This window comes from Oncorhynchus mykiss, chromosome 13, assembly GCF_013265735.2.
Source record: "Oncorhynchus mykiss isolate Arlee chromosome 13, USDA_OmykA_1.1, whole genome shotgun sequence".
In the NCBI taxonomy this organism is placed as follows: domain Eukaryota; kingdom Metazoa; phylum Chordata; class Actinopteri; order Salmoniformes; family Salmonidae; genus Oncorhynchus; species Oncorhynchus mykiss.
This window is the reverse complement of record NC_048577.1, coordinates 49,097,751-49,114,625: the sequence shown is the minus strand read 5'-3', so window position 1 is coordinate 49,114,625 and position 16,875 is coordinate 49,097,751. Positions and strand designations below refer to the sequence as shown.

Genomic DNA, 16,875 nt, shown 5'->3' with positions numbered 1-16,875 from the left:
AAACAGAGCCTAGCTGTACCATGGCATTTTCTGTTTGACTTCATCCTGTTATCCATACATGTGTCTTTAAACAGAGCCTAGCTGTGCCATGGCATTCTCTGTTTGACTTCATCCTGTTATCCATACATGTGTCTTTAAACAGAGCCTAGCTGTACCATGGCATTCTCTGTTTGACTTCATCCTGTTATCCATACATGTGTCTTTAAACAGAGCCTATCTGTACCATGGCATTCTCTGTTTGACTTCATCTTGTTATCCATACATGTGTCTTTAAACAGAGCCTAGCTGTACCATGGCATTCTCTGTTTGACTTCATCCTGTTATCCATACATGTGTCTTTAAACAGAGCCTATCTGTACCATGGCATTCTCTGTTTGACTTCATCTTGTTATCCATACATGTGTCTTTAAACAGAGCCTAGCTGTGCCATGGCATTCTCTGTTTGACTTCATCTTGTTATCCATACATGTGTCTTTAAACAGAGCCTAGCTGTACCATGGCATTCTCTGTTTGACTTCATCCTGTTATCCATACATGTGTCTTTAAACAGAGCCTAGCTGTACCATGGCATTCTCTGTTTGACTTCATCTTGTTATCCATACATGTGTCTTTAAACAGAGCCTAGCTGTACCATGGCATTCTCTGTTTGACTTCATCTTGTTATCCATACATTGTGCAAAGGGGTTAAATTGTGATTTTTGTAGGCGGTTGTCCTGTACACAGCAGCACCCTCTTTGCACATATTTATATCCCACAGTCAACAGTCCCCACTGCAAGTAGGCAACTACAGTATGGTAGATGCTAAGTGGGATCCTTGGGATGACCTAACCCTAGAATTCATTGTTCTTTATTTATCTAACTAGAGAAGTCAGTTCGGAACAAATTCTTATTTACAATGACAGCCTACTCGTGAAGCTCCCCCGGCCAAACCCTCCCCTAACCCAGACGACAAATGTGCGCTGCCCTATGGGCCTCCCAATCACAGCCTGTTGTGATACAGCCCAGGATCAAACCTGGTCTGTAGTGACGCCTCTAGCACTGCGATGCAGTGCCTTAAACCGCTGCGCCACTCGGGAGGCCCAAAGCTTTAGAGCACTCTGGAGACTCTGTTACAGTGACATTACAATGTTTATCTTCATATATATATATATATATCTATCTTAATTTAAATGAAATGTAAACAAATCAAAGTAAACCAGACTTAGAAAGTATTGCACACACGCTTTGATGATTTGATTAGTCTAATTAATTAGGCTCACTTTGGTCTGCATATCAACAACTTCAATTCATCTCTTCTTGAGATCTGTAATTTAAATCTTTCAACCCCAGCAAGTAAGAAGACAGAACGTGACACCTCCCATTTCCACCTTCATCTAAAACTCACTTCCTCCATCACATAAAGAGATCTACCCTAGACTACCGGCTCCTACTCCTCTCTGGCGACACAGCAGAACCAAGCAGGGAGCCTGACTGAGCAGAACATTTCCCCATCACTAAAACAGGTAGGCCTGCTTTCAGCATCCTTCTCCTAGTAATCACAAACCATGTGACTGATAGTCCATAATTGCTGTCACTTTATATGATTACGCTGTAGGCCTACACACACACACACACACACACACACCATTATTGACATGTACTCCGGTCCTGATCCTTTATAACATTAAGGCACACTCTGCAAAGGATTATTGCATTAGATGAAAGTCTACCAAAGAGGTCTTGTGATGCACAAATGCTACAAGAACAGTGAGGCCTAAGTCTTTAGCCAAGGGATTCAGAGTCAGCGCAGCTTCAGATTTGAGGAAGTAAGGTCTGCAAATGGAGGTAAATTCTCTGCTCACTCTTTTAGAGTTGTCGTTTTACAGCATAAATGTATGGGCTGTAGGTCAGGACTGAGTCATTGTGTGCACTAATATTCTTATTGATAAATCTGAAACTTGTGAAATGTAGCCTATGCATTGAACATGAGGACTATCTACTGACAGTAATGCATTACAAACCCTAAATTGGACGACAATATTTCAACCAGTTGCATTCTCTTTGGTTATAGCTCGCAAAAAGATAATATAATTTACATATCTGCCAACTGTTTAATGTGTGAAAAAGGAGCATTAGAGAGGGACAAGAGAGCATGTGTGTGAATGAAACGGAAAGAACGATAGTTTTGTGGTTCTGTTGTTTGTTCTGTAGGATGTGGTCTAACTGTTGCTGTAGGTTCCTGGTTCACATGATTTACAAACAGCAGTGGAGTATGCCTTTCAGTTTGCCTCTGTAGTCCCATATGCTCCTATTTCCTTCAATTCTCCATGTTTTCTCTCTCTGTGCGGGTTCATCCCTACGACTAGATGTGAGTTAAAGCATTGCACAGAGCCACAAGTGTACCTCGGATAATAAAGACAAAAAGAAACAGTTGCAGACTGGAGGAAGTAGTTGTGCAAGTTCTTTCTTCCCCTTTTCTCTGCTTTTCCTGTATTGTCCTTCCTTCCTGTAGCTTTGTGTCTGTATGTTTGTCTCCTCACTAAGTGCTTGTCTTGTGGTCTAACTAGGGAGTGAGTCAGTGATGCTCATGTTCTTATGACATTTTGTGGCATCTAAGGTCACAGTATTCAAATCCCTACATTGCTCTTCATATCCTGTAAAATGTTTATACTTGCATCTGTGTATTATTTATGCAAATTATGAACAGTTGCATTTATTTCACAGATTACTGGTTTTCTTCTGTACATCTCGCTCACTCTCTCTCTTTTTTCTCTCTCTCTCTCTCTCTCTCTGTCTATGTAAATGTTGTAGGGGTGCCGGGTGAGAGTTCACTGGCTACAGTAGCAGTCTGCATATTCTTAAATACAATAACCACTTGATTAGTCTACTGCTGTGCATTAACAACTCTGTCCCTCTTCCCTTTTCTTCTTATATCTCCTCTTAATTCTCCCACACTAACCCCCTCTCCTCTCCTTGTCCTCATCTCTCCTACTACCATCCCCCCACTCTCTCCTCTCCTTGTCCTCATCTCTCCTACTACCATCCCCCCACTCTCTCATCTCCTTGTCCTCATCTCTCCTACTACCATCCCCCCCTCTCTCCTCTCCTTGTCCCCCATCTCTCCTACTACCATCCCCCCACTCTCTCATCTCCTTGTCCTCATCTCTCCTACTACCATCCCCCCACTCTCTCCTCTCCTTGTCCCCCATCTCTCCTACTACCATCCCCCCACTCTCTCCTCTCCTTGTCCTCATCTCTCCTACTACCGCCCCATCCCCCCCTCTCTCCTCTCCTTGTCCCCATCTCTCCTACTACCGCCCCATCCCCCCACTCTCTCCTCTCCTTGTCCCCATCTCTCCTACTACCGACCCACCCCCCCCCTCTCTCCTCTCCTCTCCTTGTCCTCATCTCTCCTACTACCGCCCCATCCCCCCCCCCTCTCCTCTCCCCATCCTCATCTCTCTCCCCTATCAGGTCACCATGTCCAGGAAGGTAGTCAGGGCCAGTAAGTTCCGTCATGTCTTCGGCCAGGGGGTGAAGGCTGACCAGTGCTATGATGACATCCGCATCTCCCAGATGACCTGGGACAGCAACTTCTGCTCTGTCAACCCCAAGTTCGTGGCCATGATTGTGGATGCCAGCGGAGGAGGGGCCTTCCTAGTGCTGCCTCTGAACAAGGTGGGCCTGAGCAGAGAGACAGAGGTCAAAGTGAATGCCTTAAGTGAAGTTAGAGGTTTTCATTTTGGAGAAGTGTTCTAACGTCCATTTCCCTCTCCATCTGTTGTGTAGATCTATGCATATGCCTCAGTCTCAAATCTTGAAGTTTCAAAATGTCACTTTCATTCATGCCCAGATTTTCCCAACTACGCTACAATTTTGATGAAAATGCTCATTGGCGTGTCGTTTGTACGTTTGTTCTAAGAACAATGTTTTTTCAACATTTGAATTTTGAATTTTGCAAGGCGGCATCACACATTGTGCTGAATAAGGAAGTTTGGGGCAGAGTTTCGGTTCTACACGTCACTGGCTCTCTCTGTGTTGTTGCTAGTTTTTCACCATATTTGGAGAGGTTCAGTGCAACACAGTCTTGACAGGATGTGGCTAGGGCGCAGTATAGTGCAGCTGCATATACAGTCAGGTCCAAAATTATTAACACACATGATAAAGATGAGAAAAAAAGACTGTATAAAATATATATATACTGAGCTATTTACTGAGCTGGAGTTATATTTTCATGCCATCTGACTATAGCACCGCCTGGAGTTTGATCAATGGCATTGGCACATGAATTGGAACCGGGGCTAGGGTCAGATAACATGAAAATATAGCTCTTTGGTCATGCATACCAGTGGTGGGTTTGACATTGAAAAACAGAAGCATATGTGGGATGCAGGTACAGTATCAGCATGGGACAAATGTGCTGCAATATCAGCAACAAACACATACACTACATGACCAAAAGTATGTTGACACCTGCTTCTCGAACATTTCATTCCAATATCATGGGCATTAGTAGGAAGTTGGTCCCCCCTTTGCTGCTATAACAGCCTCCACTCTTCTGGGATTGCTTTCCACTAGATGTTGGAACATTGCTGCAGGGACTTGCTTCCATTCAGCCACAAGAGCATTAGTGAGGTTGGGCACTGATGTTGGACGATTAGGCCTGGCTCGCAGTCGGCATTCCAATTCATCCCAAAGGTGTTCGATGGGGTTGAGGTCAGGGCTCTGTGCAGGCCAGTTAAATTCTTCCACACCGATCTTGACAAACCATTTCTGTATGGACATCGCTTTGTGCACGGGGACATTGTCGTGCTGAAACGGGAAAGGGCCTTCCCCAAACTGTTGCCACAAAGTTGAAAGCACAGAATCATCTAGAATGTCATTGTATGCTGTAGCATTAATATTTCCCTTCACTGGAACTAAGGGGCCTAGCAAAAACCATGAAACACAGCCCCAGACCATTACTTCTCATCCACCAAACTTTACAGTTGACAGTATGCATTGGGGCGGGTAGCATTCTCCTGGCATCCACCAAACCAGATGGTGAAGTTTGATTAATCACTCCAGAGAACACATTTCCACTGCTCTGGAGTCCAATTGCAGTGAGCTTTACACCACTCCAGGAGATGCTTGGCATTGTGCATGGTGATGAGCAGCTGCTCGGCCATGGAAACCCATTTCATGAAGCTCCCGGCAAACAGTTCTTGTGTTGACGTTGCTTCCAGAGGCAGTTTGGAACTCGGTAGTGAGTGTTGCAACCGAGGACAGACGATATTTACACGCAACGTGCTTCAGCACTTGGCAGTCCCGTTCTGTGAGCTTGTGTGGTCTACCACTTTGCGGCTGAGCCATTGTTGCTCCTCTGCGTTTCCACTTCACAATAACAGCACATACAGTTGATCGGGGCAGCTCTAGCAGGGCAGAAATTTGACAAACTGACTTGTTGGAAAGGTGGCATCCTATGACCATGCCACATTGAAAGTCACTGAGCTCTTCAGTAAAGCCATTCTATTGCCAATGTTTGTTTATGGAGTTTGCATGGCTGTGTGCTCGGTTTTATACACCTGTCAGCAACGAGTGGGGCTGAAATAGCCAAATGCATTAATTTGAAGGGGTGTCCACATACTTTTGTATATATAGTGTATGTAATGGTCTTATAGTAGTCAATATCTAGATTGATTTTGAATGCGTTATGTGATATTGAAGCATAAAGGTGTAATTGAAAGACTTTGACATTAACTGTATGCATATTCATATATAGAATAGATACGTAGATATAACAGATTTATTTTTTACCCAAAGATATAGACTGTCTCAACGTCATGGGTAGACGCCATTGCATCACTGTTTGGACTTGCCTGTAACAGGGATGAATAGTAGTCCTCTAAATCAAAATTCACAGTGCATTTAAGGACTAATGATTTGGTCAAAGGAAGCCATTGTTCCCCAATGAACGATAATTTGATTTAAAGGTAGACAGCGAAATGACTGCAGATATTGAGATGAGCGAGATGCACGACTTCACACAGTCACACAAAGTATCTGCTCATGTGCACCGGTTCACTTCACTCTCTTACAGTGTGGGAGCCACGGGACCAAAACAGCTGAGAAGTTGAGCCTTAAGCTTCAACGCTCTTAGTTGTTGTGGAAATTGACCCAGTATGCTGTTTACTTTCTGCATCTACGTCATATCGATGAGTCTACCTTGATTTATGTGTTGTAGAAGTACATTTTTCTGTCACTTAACTACTCTGTAGTTATTACTACAGCAATATAACCAGTATGTGATCACTATTACTGAGACAGTGACTAAGAGGTTTTTGGATGGCAGCTGATTGTTCATCTACAATGAAGGCAGGAACATTAGGAGAAACATTTGAATAAAGTTTTGAAAATAAACATTATGCCACTTCATATTCAAAATAAGGCATGTACTATACATCTTTAGTACATTATTGAATGTAGATGGTTTTGTTTTCGTACTGTGAATGATGGGCGAGGGCCAACGTGACAGAGAGGACCAACAGTCCAGATCCTGTGTGTGTTCCACCAGGGCCAACAGTCCAGATCCTGTGTGTGTTCCACCAGGGCAAACAGTTCAGATCCTGTTTGTGTTCCACCAGGGCCAACAGTCCAGTTCCTGTTTGTATTCCACCAGGGCAAACAGTCCAGATCCTGTTTGTGTTCCACCAGGGCCAACAGTCCAGATCCTGTTTGTGTTCCACCAGGGCAAACAGTCCAGATCATGTGTATTCCACCAGGGCCAACAGTCCAGATCCTGTTTGTGTTCCACCAGGCCCAACAGTCCAGATCTTGTTTGTATTCCACCAGGGCAAAAAGTCCAGATCCTGTTTGTGTTCCACCAGGGCCAACAGTCCAGTTCCTGTTTGTGTTCCACCAGGGCCAACAGTCCAGATCCTGTTTGTGTTCCACCAGGGCCAACAGTCCAGATCCTGTTTGTATTCCACCAGGGCCAACAGTCCAGATCATGTGTGTTCCACCAGGGCCAACAGTCCAGATCATGTGTGTTCCACCAGGGCAAACAGTCCAGATCCTGTTTGTGTTCCACCAGGGCAAACAGTCCAGATCCTGTTTGTGTTCCACCAGGGCCAACAGTCCAGATCATGTGTGTTCCACCAGGGCCAACAGTCCAGATCATGTGTGTTCCACCAGGGCAAACAGTCCAGATCATGTGTGTTCCACCAGGGCCAACAGTCCAGATCCTGTTTGTGTTCCACCAGGGCCAACAGTCCAGATCATGTGTGTTCCACCAGGGCCAACAGTCCAGATCCTGTTTGTGTTCCACCAGGGCCAACAGTCCAGATCATGTGTGTTCCACCAGGGCCAACAGTCCAGATCCTGTTTGTGTTCCACCAGGGCCAACAGTCCAGATCCTGTTTGTGTTCCACCAGGGCCAACAGTCCAGATCATGTGTGTTCCACCAGGGCCATGGAAACCCAGTAGAGTTCTCTGCTCTCTAAGGCTGATTTCAGGCACAGCTATACAAATGTCATCAGCTGACTGAGTTCCTCTCCTCTGAACCCTCTCTAGGTCTCTCTGTTGCCAAGACCACAGTGGTAGCAACACTCTACATCTCCATGTGTTCTTACTGCATACTGTAGTATTTATCTCCTGTTTGAGCCATCAGCTTGTGTGTGTGTGTGTTTATTTGTGTCATAGTAACCCATCTTTTTCCTTTGTGTCTCCCTGTAGACGGGTCGTATTGACATGTCCCAGCCCACAGTCTGTGGACACACAGGCCCAGTGCTGGATATTGAGTTCTGTCCCCACAACGACAACATCATTGCCAGTGGTTCAGAGGACTGCAGTGTCATGGTAAGTAGAGGTCACAACTTTTCACTGGCCATAATGGTGAGCTTGTTAAGTATAATTATATTATGGACGCACTTTAGGACATATGTCCCTGTGTGATCCAGTTGATCAGTGTTCTGTATCTATGTACTGTGTTAACTCAGTGTAATGACATACCCTCCTCTTCCTCTACCTCTCCATCGTTCAGATTTGGGAGATCCCGGAGGGTGGCCTGGTCACGCCCTTGAACGACCCCGTGGTGAAGCTGGAGGGGCACTCCAAACGCGTGGGCATCCTCAGTTGGCACCCCACTGCCCACAATGTGCTCATGAGCGCAGGTATAGCACTGCTATGATGCATCGCCTCAGAATACAAGTGCCTCTTCAACTGTTAACATAAGTGGAGTAGCACTGCATGGCCTAAATGCCTGTTCCTCCGTCTCTCTCTCCCCTGGCTTCCAGGCTGTGACAACGTGGTGATCCTATGGAACGTGGCGTGTGGAGAGGCCATGGTGAGGATCGACTCGGTTCACCCTGACCTCATCTACAGTGCCTGCTGGAACAGGGACGGCTCCCAGATCCTCACCTCCTGTAAGGACAAGACCATACGTGTGCTGGACCCCCGCAAGGGCACAGTCATTGCCGTGAGTGCCCCCCTACCTGCCCCCATCAATACCACAGGAGAACCAGCCACTCTAACCCTGGACAGTCAGATGCACCTAGCTACCAGGTTTAATGTCATAGATCTCAATAGAATCACAGTCAGGGATTAGTTCATATAGTTCCCTTCACGTGTCTTTGATAGATTAACCTCCTTTGTTGAGTGTCTGTCTTTCCCTGAATCTACAATCTCTCTCTCTCTGCCTTTCTGTCTCTCTCAGGAGAAGGAGAAGACACACGAAGGCTCCAGGCCTGTCAAGGCTGTGTTTGTGTCCGATGGGAAGATCCTGAGCACAGGCTTCAGTCGCATGAGTGAGAGGCAGGTGGCACTTTGGGACCCGGTGAGTGTTATGAGACCATTATGAACTTCTTATAAAGCCTTATGAATCGTGTCTTAAGACCTGACATGACCTGTATGTGTTTGACAGAAGAGCTTTGGGGAGCCACTCACCCTGCAGGAGTTGGACACCAGCAGTGGTGTCCTATTGCCCTTCTTTGACCCTGACACTGGCGTCGTCTACCTCTGTGGCAAGGTTAGAGTTAAAAACACGCACGCACACACACACACACACACACACACACACACACACACACACACACACACACACACACACACCCAGGAGGCTCAAATGCTTTTTGAGAACAGCTCAAAATAATGGCCAGAACGAAGCAAATGGAATGGCATCAAACACATGGAAACCATGTGTTTTATATATTCGATACCATTCCACCTATTCCGCTCCAGCTATTACCATGAGCCCTTTCTCCCCAAATAAGATGCCACCAACCTCCTTTGACACACACACACTATGGTTTACTAACCATTCATTTTCGTGCCTCAGGGTGACAGCAGTATCCGGTACTTTGAGGTGACGGATGAGGCTCCCTATGTTCACTACCTGTCCATGTACAGCAGTAAGGAGAGTCAGAAGGGCATGGGCTACATGCCCAAGAGGGGCCTGGAGGTCAACAAGTGTGAAATCGCCAGGTAACCACACAGAGTCATGGGCATTTTCACTCGCCAGTATACACACACATACACACAAGCGCTGTCTGTAAAATGGGAATGTATATTGTTTTATTCGTCCTCCACCAGGTTTTACAAGCTCCATGAGAGGAAGTGCGAGCCCATTGTCATGACGGTGCCCCGCAAGGTAAATTCACTTTTAAAAAATGACTATAACTCAAAGCATGTGATTCTTAAATATCACACTTTCTCTCTCTCTCTCTTCAGTCTGACCTGTTTCAGGAGGATTTGTACCCAGACACCATGGGTCCAGAGCCGTCTGTGGAGGCCAATGAGTGGTTTGAAGGCAAAGAGGGCCAACCTATCCTGATCTCCTTGAAGGACGGTTTTGCGACAACCACCAAATCCAAAGAGTTCAAAGTTCACAAAAGTCTTCTGAAGACCACATCAGCAGCCATGGGGCATCAGCACGATAACACTGGGGTAAGGACATGGCTGCATCTACCTACATGCTTTGATATATCTGTGAATAGATACTGTATTTTAGATATGGCTTCCTCTTTTGCACAACTCACAAAGGAATCTCCCCTCTCCTTCTTTCTCTCTCTCTCTCTTTTTTTGTCTCTATCTTTCTCTCTCTCTCTCTCTCTCTCTCTCTCTCTCTTTTGTCTCTATCTTTCTCTCTCTATCTCTCTCTCCCTCTCTCTCTCTCTCTCTCAGGAGGTACATGCCTTGCAGAAGGAGGTGAAGACTCTGAAGGAAACAGTAGAGGAGCTGACCAAGCGCGTGAGCGAACTGGAGAGCAAGAATTGAAACAGAGCCATTGGGTTCGAGATGGAGCTGATGGAGAGAGAGAAGGAGGTGTAAAGAGGAGAAGATAAAGAGGAGATGAAAGTAAAATAGTTAGAAATAGTTGTGGATGTTTGAAGGAAAGATGTTTAAAGGGAGAGTTGGAGACAGGATCCATCAATATCAGCAGCCAAATATTGTTGGGTCTGGAAGCTTGAATTCGTTTTTTGGTGTGAGTTGTCACATTTATAGAGACTTGTTTTTAATATATGCTCTTACATAGTTGGAAATAAAAGTCCTTAATATTTTCCAAAATATTTAAACTTGTTTTTCTTTTGTTAACATTTCCAAAGGAGATGACAATCATTTGTATTGCAACAGAATAAAATAAAAACACGTATTTATTATTTGATACACAAAAGTAAAAGACAAGCTGATTTACATAAGTTAAAAAGTTGTGATCTCATGGATGTAAATGATATATACAGTCATTTAACTATACCTGAATTTTGAGATGCATGACCACTGAGTCCCTCACTTTGCTCTCTGTTGTTCATTCATGGCATTATAGAAGCATGCCACCCAGCATTAAAAAACTCAACGAGATAACACATTACAACAAGGGTGTCAAACTCCTTCTGCCCCGGGGGCTGCATTTGGTCTTCAACGAGGTCCGGAGATCCACACTGAAAATTGGTTATATTTCCTCGCCGTCACAATTTGTAAAATAATTTCCTCTATCCAAATTCCGTTTTTGGAATTTCCGGTGCTCCTTGACTGTCTAGCCTTCATGTAGGTGATTATTAGCGAGCTGGACACAGTTAAGAAACTGTATGAATTTAGGTACATCATCATCTCTACACAGTTCCGATTTGTAGTATATTATAGTATATTGAGTTAGTCCCCCCCAAAACAAATAAACATATATGTGTATTTTAAATTGAACCACCATATTGGACCCTTGGATTAACTACAACTAAACCAGTCTTACTATTTTGAAATATTCAATATTTACAACCATTATTTCCACTAATAATGTCCCTTCTTTATCCTCAAGGTTAAACCCCTCCCCTTTCTTGTTTTCATTCTGTCTGACCCATTTCCTTTCCATCAAACTATCTCTCTACACACATAGAAACATACAGAGGTGTAGTACATCAAACTATCTCTCTACACACATACAAACATACAGAGGTGTAATACATCAAACTATCTCTCTACACACATACAAACATACAGAGGTGTAATACATCAAACTATCTCTCTACACACATACAAACATACAGAGGTGTAATACATCAAACTATCTCTCTACACACATACAAACATACAGAGGTGTAATACATCAAACTATCTCTCTACACACATAGAAACATACAGAGGTGTAATACATCAAACTATCTCTCTACACACATACAAACATACAGAGGTGTAATACATCAAACTATCTCTCTACACACATACAAACATACAGAGGTGTAATACATCAAACTATCTCTCTACACACATACAAACATACAGAGGTGTAATACATCAAACTATCTCTCTACACACATAGAAATATACAGAGGTGTAGTACATCAAACTATCTCTCTACACACATACAAACATACAGAGGTGTAATACATCAAACTATCTCTCTACACACATACAAACATACAGAGGTGTAGTACATCAAACTATCTCTCTACACACATACAAACATACAGAGGTGTAATACATCAAACTATCTCTCTACACACATACAAACATACAGAGGTGTAATACATCAAACTATCTCTCTACACACATACAAACATACAGAGGTGTAATACATCAAACTATCTCTCTACACACATACAAACATACAGAGGTGTAATACATCAAACTATCTCTCTACACACATACAAACATACAGAGGTGTAATACATCAAACTATCTCTCTACACACATACAAACATACAGAGGTGTAATACATGCACTAGACGTAGTTCTTGTTGGCAGCGGGGGCTGAAGCGCTGTTGCCGTAGTACTTGGCGGTTCCTCCCGAGCTGCCAGATTTGGCTCTGCTGAAGCACATGAGCAGGCCTCCGGCCAGAATCAGCAGCACCCCAGCAGCCCAGCCAATAAAGATACAGGTTCCCAGCTCCATCTTCTGGGCCACAAGGGGGTTGTAGAAGTTGCTGATGACGTTGTGGGCGGACCAGCTGACAGGGATGATGAGGAGGAGGCCAGACACCAACAGAGCGATCCCAGCCACAAGGCTGATCTTGGGCTTGATGTCCTCATTCTCCACGCAGGTGGTGAAGTCGGCGCCGGCGAACAAGATGAGGATGGCCAGGGAGGTGACCATGCAGCTGATGATGGTCATGGCGCGGGCCGCCTGCAGGTCAGATGGCAGGATCAGCAGGGACTCATAGCTCTTACACTGCTGCTGGCCCGTACTCTGCACCACACAGGTCATCCACAGGCCCTCTTCAGTTTCCTACACACAGAGACAAATAGTTACAGTAATACACATGCCATTCATTCATTACAGCTTATTTGACTTCAGCACATTGCATTCATTCTACGTTTTCCGAGTTATTAGAGTAATTTGAGTCAATATAATGTTAGAAAGTATTTAGCGGTTTAACATGTAAACCACATAGGGCTAATAAAACACTTGATCTGCTCAGTACCTGTGCCGTTACGATGTTCTGTCCTGTAAATGATGACACTTTCCACCTAGGGATGGCACAGCACACAATGCCCCCGATCAGGCCCAGGACCCCAAGGGCCACACATACAATCTGTACCCCAGCAGATCCCATCCTGGAAGAGAGAGAGGGGGGGGGGGTTGCCAGTTCAATACCAGTTCACATTCTGGTATTAAAGGAAGTGTAGTTGCTTTAAACGTAGATATAGAATTACATGGTCATTTCTGTGATCATCACACGGCAGAGTACCCCACAAACACCTACACACACATACTTACACACACAGACTCATTCCCTATGACAGGCCTGTACAAGTCAGGATTGTGTAGCTCAGAGGTGCATTTAAAAACAAAATCTCAGAAAGCACAGCCCTGGGACTAAGTCGTGTTGTGACAGGCCCGGTCTACTTCAGCCTGCTGCTGCAGCTCAGAGGCATGCTGCCACTCCTAGTCTCATTGAGACTTCAACCTCTCCTCACCTGGATCCACTCAATCTCACCTAGCCCTGCGAAAAAGTCCAGCAAATGTCATCCCTTTAGCTGAGTACAACTTTACTAAATCAAGCCAAAATAGCTTTTCTTCCACCCCAACAGTCAGTAGCCTTGCAAAATGTCATCCCTTTATTTTCTCCACTGGATCATATTATTTATTCCATCTAAGGAATTGTTTTATTTATTTAACTAGGCATGTCAGTTTAGAACAAATGCTTTTGTCACATTGACGGCCTTGGAACAACTGCCTTGTTCAGGGGCAAAACTACAGATTTGTATCTTGTCCGCTGGGTAGTTCGATCTAGAAACCTTTCGGTGACTGACCCAACACTTTAACCACTAGGTTACCTGCCGCCCCTTGATGGTATGCTACTCTCATTGAATTAAGAAAACATGCAATAGTGCTTACTTGGACCCTTCTCCTTATATTCAACTGGACAAGACCAGGCAGACTAGTAAAACAAAGACATAAATGTGTCTTCTCTTCTCACAAGGACCCATAGAGGTCAGGTTAAGAGGAAGAGGAGGAGGTCGAGAGGATGGGGGTGAGTGGTAAGAACAAAATTACTAATAGTAATTGTTGCTACTTATAGATCCTGGTGAATCACTGAATCCTGAGCATAACATGAAGGCGTTATGTTTGGTTCATCAATGGAATAGAGCATGAATACATTTCTGATACCATATTGAAAAAGTAGCGTATTTTGGATTAACCATCGAGTGTTTCACAATAGATTCATGTCAAAAGTAAAAGTTTGGGTGGAAATGTTCCTCAGAACTTATTATTTTTTAATCGATAGAGAGCAAAAAAAAAGTGTATTTGTTTGTACTTTCCATATGGCCTGAATCATACATACCTTAGTCTGTTTGAATTAAGTGACATTCATGAAGGTATAAGGATGTTACATGCATGTGTCTGCCCCCTAAACATACCATCAATATTCATTTATTTAAACTTGATTGGATTGGTTACTCCACTAAGAGTTATAACACATTAAAATGCAGTTATAATGCACTATGGAGCTGGCATGTTTCATATTTGAAATAGCACAACATCAGAGATACAAGTTGAAAAGTTGAACTAATACCTTATGATGTGTCCTCTTGTCTTGATTGGAAATTTGAAAAGTAAAGTTATTTGTCAAGGGTTTTCCTTCTCCTTAAAAAGGAAATTCTACTCTCTTAATTCAGGTGTTGATCTGTGTAAAGCGGTGGTCTGTTATGTAGCTGGTGTGATGTAAAGGGTTTTGTAGTGAACTGCGAGGTGTAGGGTGGGGCTGGGAAGAACAGGAGAGAGAGGGATGTACCTCACAACCAGACTGGACTTGTCTCATGCCTCTCTTTCCCACTCTTATTCCAGCTTTCATTTGTTTCCAGTGTTGACATTCCAGGTTTAGTCACAACTTTTTAGCAGTGTTGGGGAAGCTACTCTGAAAATAGTTTACCAACCTACCAATTACTTCACACTGGAAGAAGTTAAGCTACATTAAAGCTCCCCTTAAGACAAATATAGTTTACTGAACTAAAGTTACTTTGAAAAACGAGTTCTACTACATCCAAACTACTTTGTGAAAAATTATCATATGTAAATCTGAAATGTCATAGACTATAAAATTGCAACAGAACACTTTATGTTACCAGAATGTGTAACGCTTCCATCATGCTGCCCAAAGCTAAAGAAGGTGGGAGTAATGGAGAGGACAGTGTTTTGCTATCGCAAGTTCATGATATTTTAAATCAACAAAAATATGTCTACAAGCAATTGTTACAGCAACAGGAAAATAGCTTCAAGAGCTTTGTCCTAATATTGGACAACAAAAGAATGGACAATATAACCAGAGAGGTCCAAGACCTTAAGAACAGTTTGCAGTTCTCCCAGGGAGAGGTGGATGCCCTGAAAGAGACTTGCAGCAAGTTGACAACAAACTCTAAGTCTATGTCTGTGAATCATTATTACAAATGACTGGGAAAACAGACTAGAAGGACAATCCAGGAGGAATAACATTCTTGTAGATGGCATACCAGAGTCTCCACATCTGACCTGGATATAGTCTGAGGAGAAAGTGAGCAATTTTTTCACTGAAAAGCTGCAGATGGATCATAGGGGACTTCTCTGAAGCTGTGTGCCAGAGGTGGAAAGAACTTATCCCAGCTATGAAAGCTGCCAGAGAGCATGGGTGTAATGCGTCTGTGTGAAGCTGGTGAGATGAGTCAGGCGCAGGACAGCAGATATGAGTAATGAAAGCAATTTTACTCAAATAATACAACAATACACGTCGTATAAATACAAGGCCACAAAAACGGACAGCGATACAATAAACAATTACTCACAAACAAACGTGGGGGAACAGAGGGTTAAATAATGAACAAGTAATTGGGGAATTGAAACCAGGTGTGTAAGACAAAGACAAAACAAATGGTTAATGAAAAGTGGATTGGCGATGGCTAGAAGGCCAGTGACGTCGACCGCTGAAAGCCGCCCGAACAAGGAGAGGGACCGACTTCGGAGGAAGTCGTGACAATGTGAACATTGCTTATTTCGCCTACTACAAGCTCATTGTCCACCCTCCCTCCCGAAATCCTGGGAGGAGTGAGAGAGCCAAGCTTCTGGGTCAGTAGCTTCGGCCCAACACCACACACACAAAAACTGACACAAGTGCCTGATTGACGGACTCTATTAGCTAAACAATGTTTTTATGAAATGTTTTATTCTCCACATATCTATCTCCGATAAGCTACAAAGAAAAAGGCTAAGAATAGCCCATATTAATATACAGTGCCTTCAGAAAGTATTCACACCCCTGGACTTTTTCCACATTTTGTTGTGTTACAGCCTGAACCCCATAATGTGAAATTATGTTTTTCTATTTTTTTATTTTTACAAATTAATTAAAAATTAAAATCTGAAATGTCTTGAGTCAATAAGTATTCAGCCCCTATGTAATGGCAACCCTAAATAAGTTCAGGAGTAAAAATTTGCTTAGGAAGTCACGTAATACAGTGCCTTGCGGAAGTATTTGGCCCTAAAAGACCTGAGACTGGGACGGAGATTTGTCTTCCAACAAGACAATGATCCAAAACATAAAGCAAAATCTACAATGGAATGGTTCAAAAATAAACATATCCAGGTGTTAGAATGGCCAAGTCAAAGTCCAGACCTGAATCCAATCGAGAATCTGTGGAAAGAACTGAAAACTGCTGTTCACAAATGCTCTCCATCCAACCTCACTGAGCTCGAGCTGTTTTGCAAGGAGGAATGGGAAAAAATTTCAGTCTCTCGATGTGCAAAACTGATAGAGACATACCCCAAGCGACTTACAGCTGTAATCGCAGCAAAAGGTGGCGCTACAAAGTATTAACTTAAGGGGGCTGAATAATTTTGCACGCCCAATTTTTCAGTTTTTGATTTGTTAAAAAAGTTTGAAATATCCAATAAATGTCGTTCCACTTCATGATTGTGTCCCACTTGTTGTTGATTCTTCACAAAAAAATACAGTTTTA

At 43.5% G+C, this 16,875-nt stretch overlaps 2 protein-coding genes across 2 annotated transcripts; one reads left to right on the top strand and one right to left on the bottom strand.

Annotated features, from left to right (window-relative positions):
* Positions 1 to 1,367: 1,367 nt before the first annotated feature.
* Positions 1,368 to 10,524, top strand: LOC110486661 (coronin-1A). The gene is made up of 11 exons (XM_021558430.2): positions 1,368 to 1,502; positions 3,454 to 3,657; positions 7,693 to 7,815; positions 8,000 to 8,129; positions 8,253 to 8,434; positions 8,672 to 8,791; positions 8,879 to 8,983; positions 9,293 to 9,438; positions 9,547 to 9,604; positions 9,685 to 9,900; positions 10,138 to 10,524. The coding sequence occupies exons 2-11, from the start codon at positions 3,460 to 3,462 to the stop codon at positions 10,228 to 10,230; spliced, it is 1,371 nt and encodes a 456-aa protein (XP_021414105.1). The 5' UTR covers positions 1,368 to 1,502; positions 3,454 to 3,459; the 3' UTR covers positions 10,231 to 10,524.
* Positions 10,525 to 10,589: 65 nt separating this feature from the next.
* Positions 10,590 to 14,619, bottom strand: LOC110486662 (claudin-4-like). Its single transcript, XM_021558431.2, has 3 exons — positions 14,463 to 14,619; positions 12,867 to 12,999; positions 10,590 to 12,670 (listed from the first exon to the last, which is right to left on the bottom strand). The coding sequence occupies exons 2-3, from the start codon at positions 12,996 to 12,998 to the stop codon at positions 12,167 to 12,169; spliced, it is 636 nt and encodes a 211-aa protein (XP_021414106.1). The 5' UTR covers position 12,999; positions 14,463 to 14,619; the 3' UTR covers positions 10,590 to 12,166.
* Between the last annotated feature and the right edge of the window lie 2,256 nt (positions 14,620 to 16,875).

What these genes read in the sequence shown, in the direction of transcription:
- LOC110486662 (XM_021558431.2), bottom strand. Translation starts at nt 12,998, where the DNA reads ATGGGATCTGCTGGGGTACAGATTGTATGTGTGGCCCTTGGGGTCCTG. An exon ending in AGAACATCGTAACGGCACAG is followed by an intron (nt 12,671 to 12,866) that starts GTACTGAGCAGA and finishes CTCTGTGTGTAG; the next exon opens with GAAACTGAAGAGGGCCTGTG.
- LOC110486661 (XM_021558430.2), top strand. Translation starts at nt 3,460, where the DNA reads ATGTCCAGGAAGGTAGTCAGGGCCAGTAAGTTCCGTCATGTCTTCGGC. An exon ending in CAATGTGCTCATGAGCGCAG is followed by an intron (nt 8,130 to 8,252) that starts GTATAGCACTGC and finishes CCTGGCTTCCAG; the next exon opens with GCTGTGACAACGTGGTGATC. An exon ending in ATCAGCACGATAACACTGGG is followed by an intron (nt 9,901 to 10,137) that starts GTAAGGACATGG and finishes TCTCTCTCTCAG; the next exon opens with GAGGTACATGCCTTGCAGAA.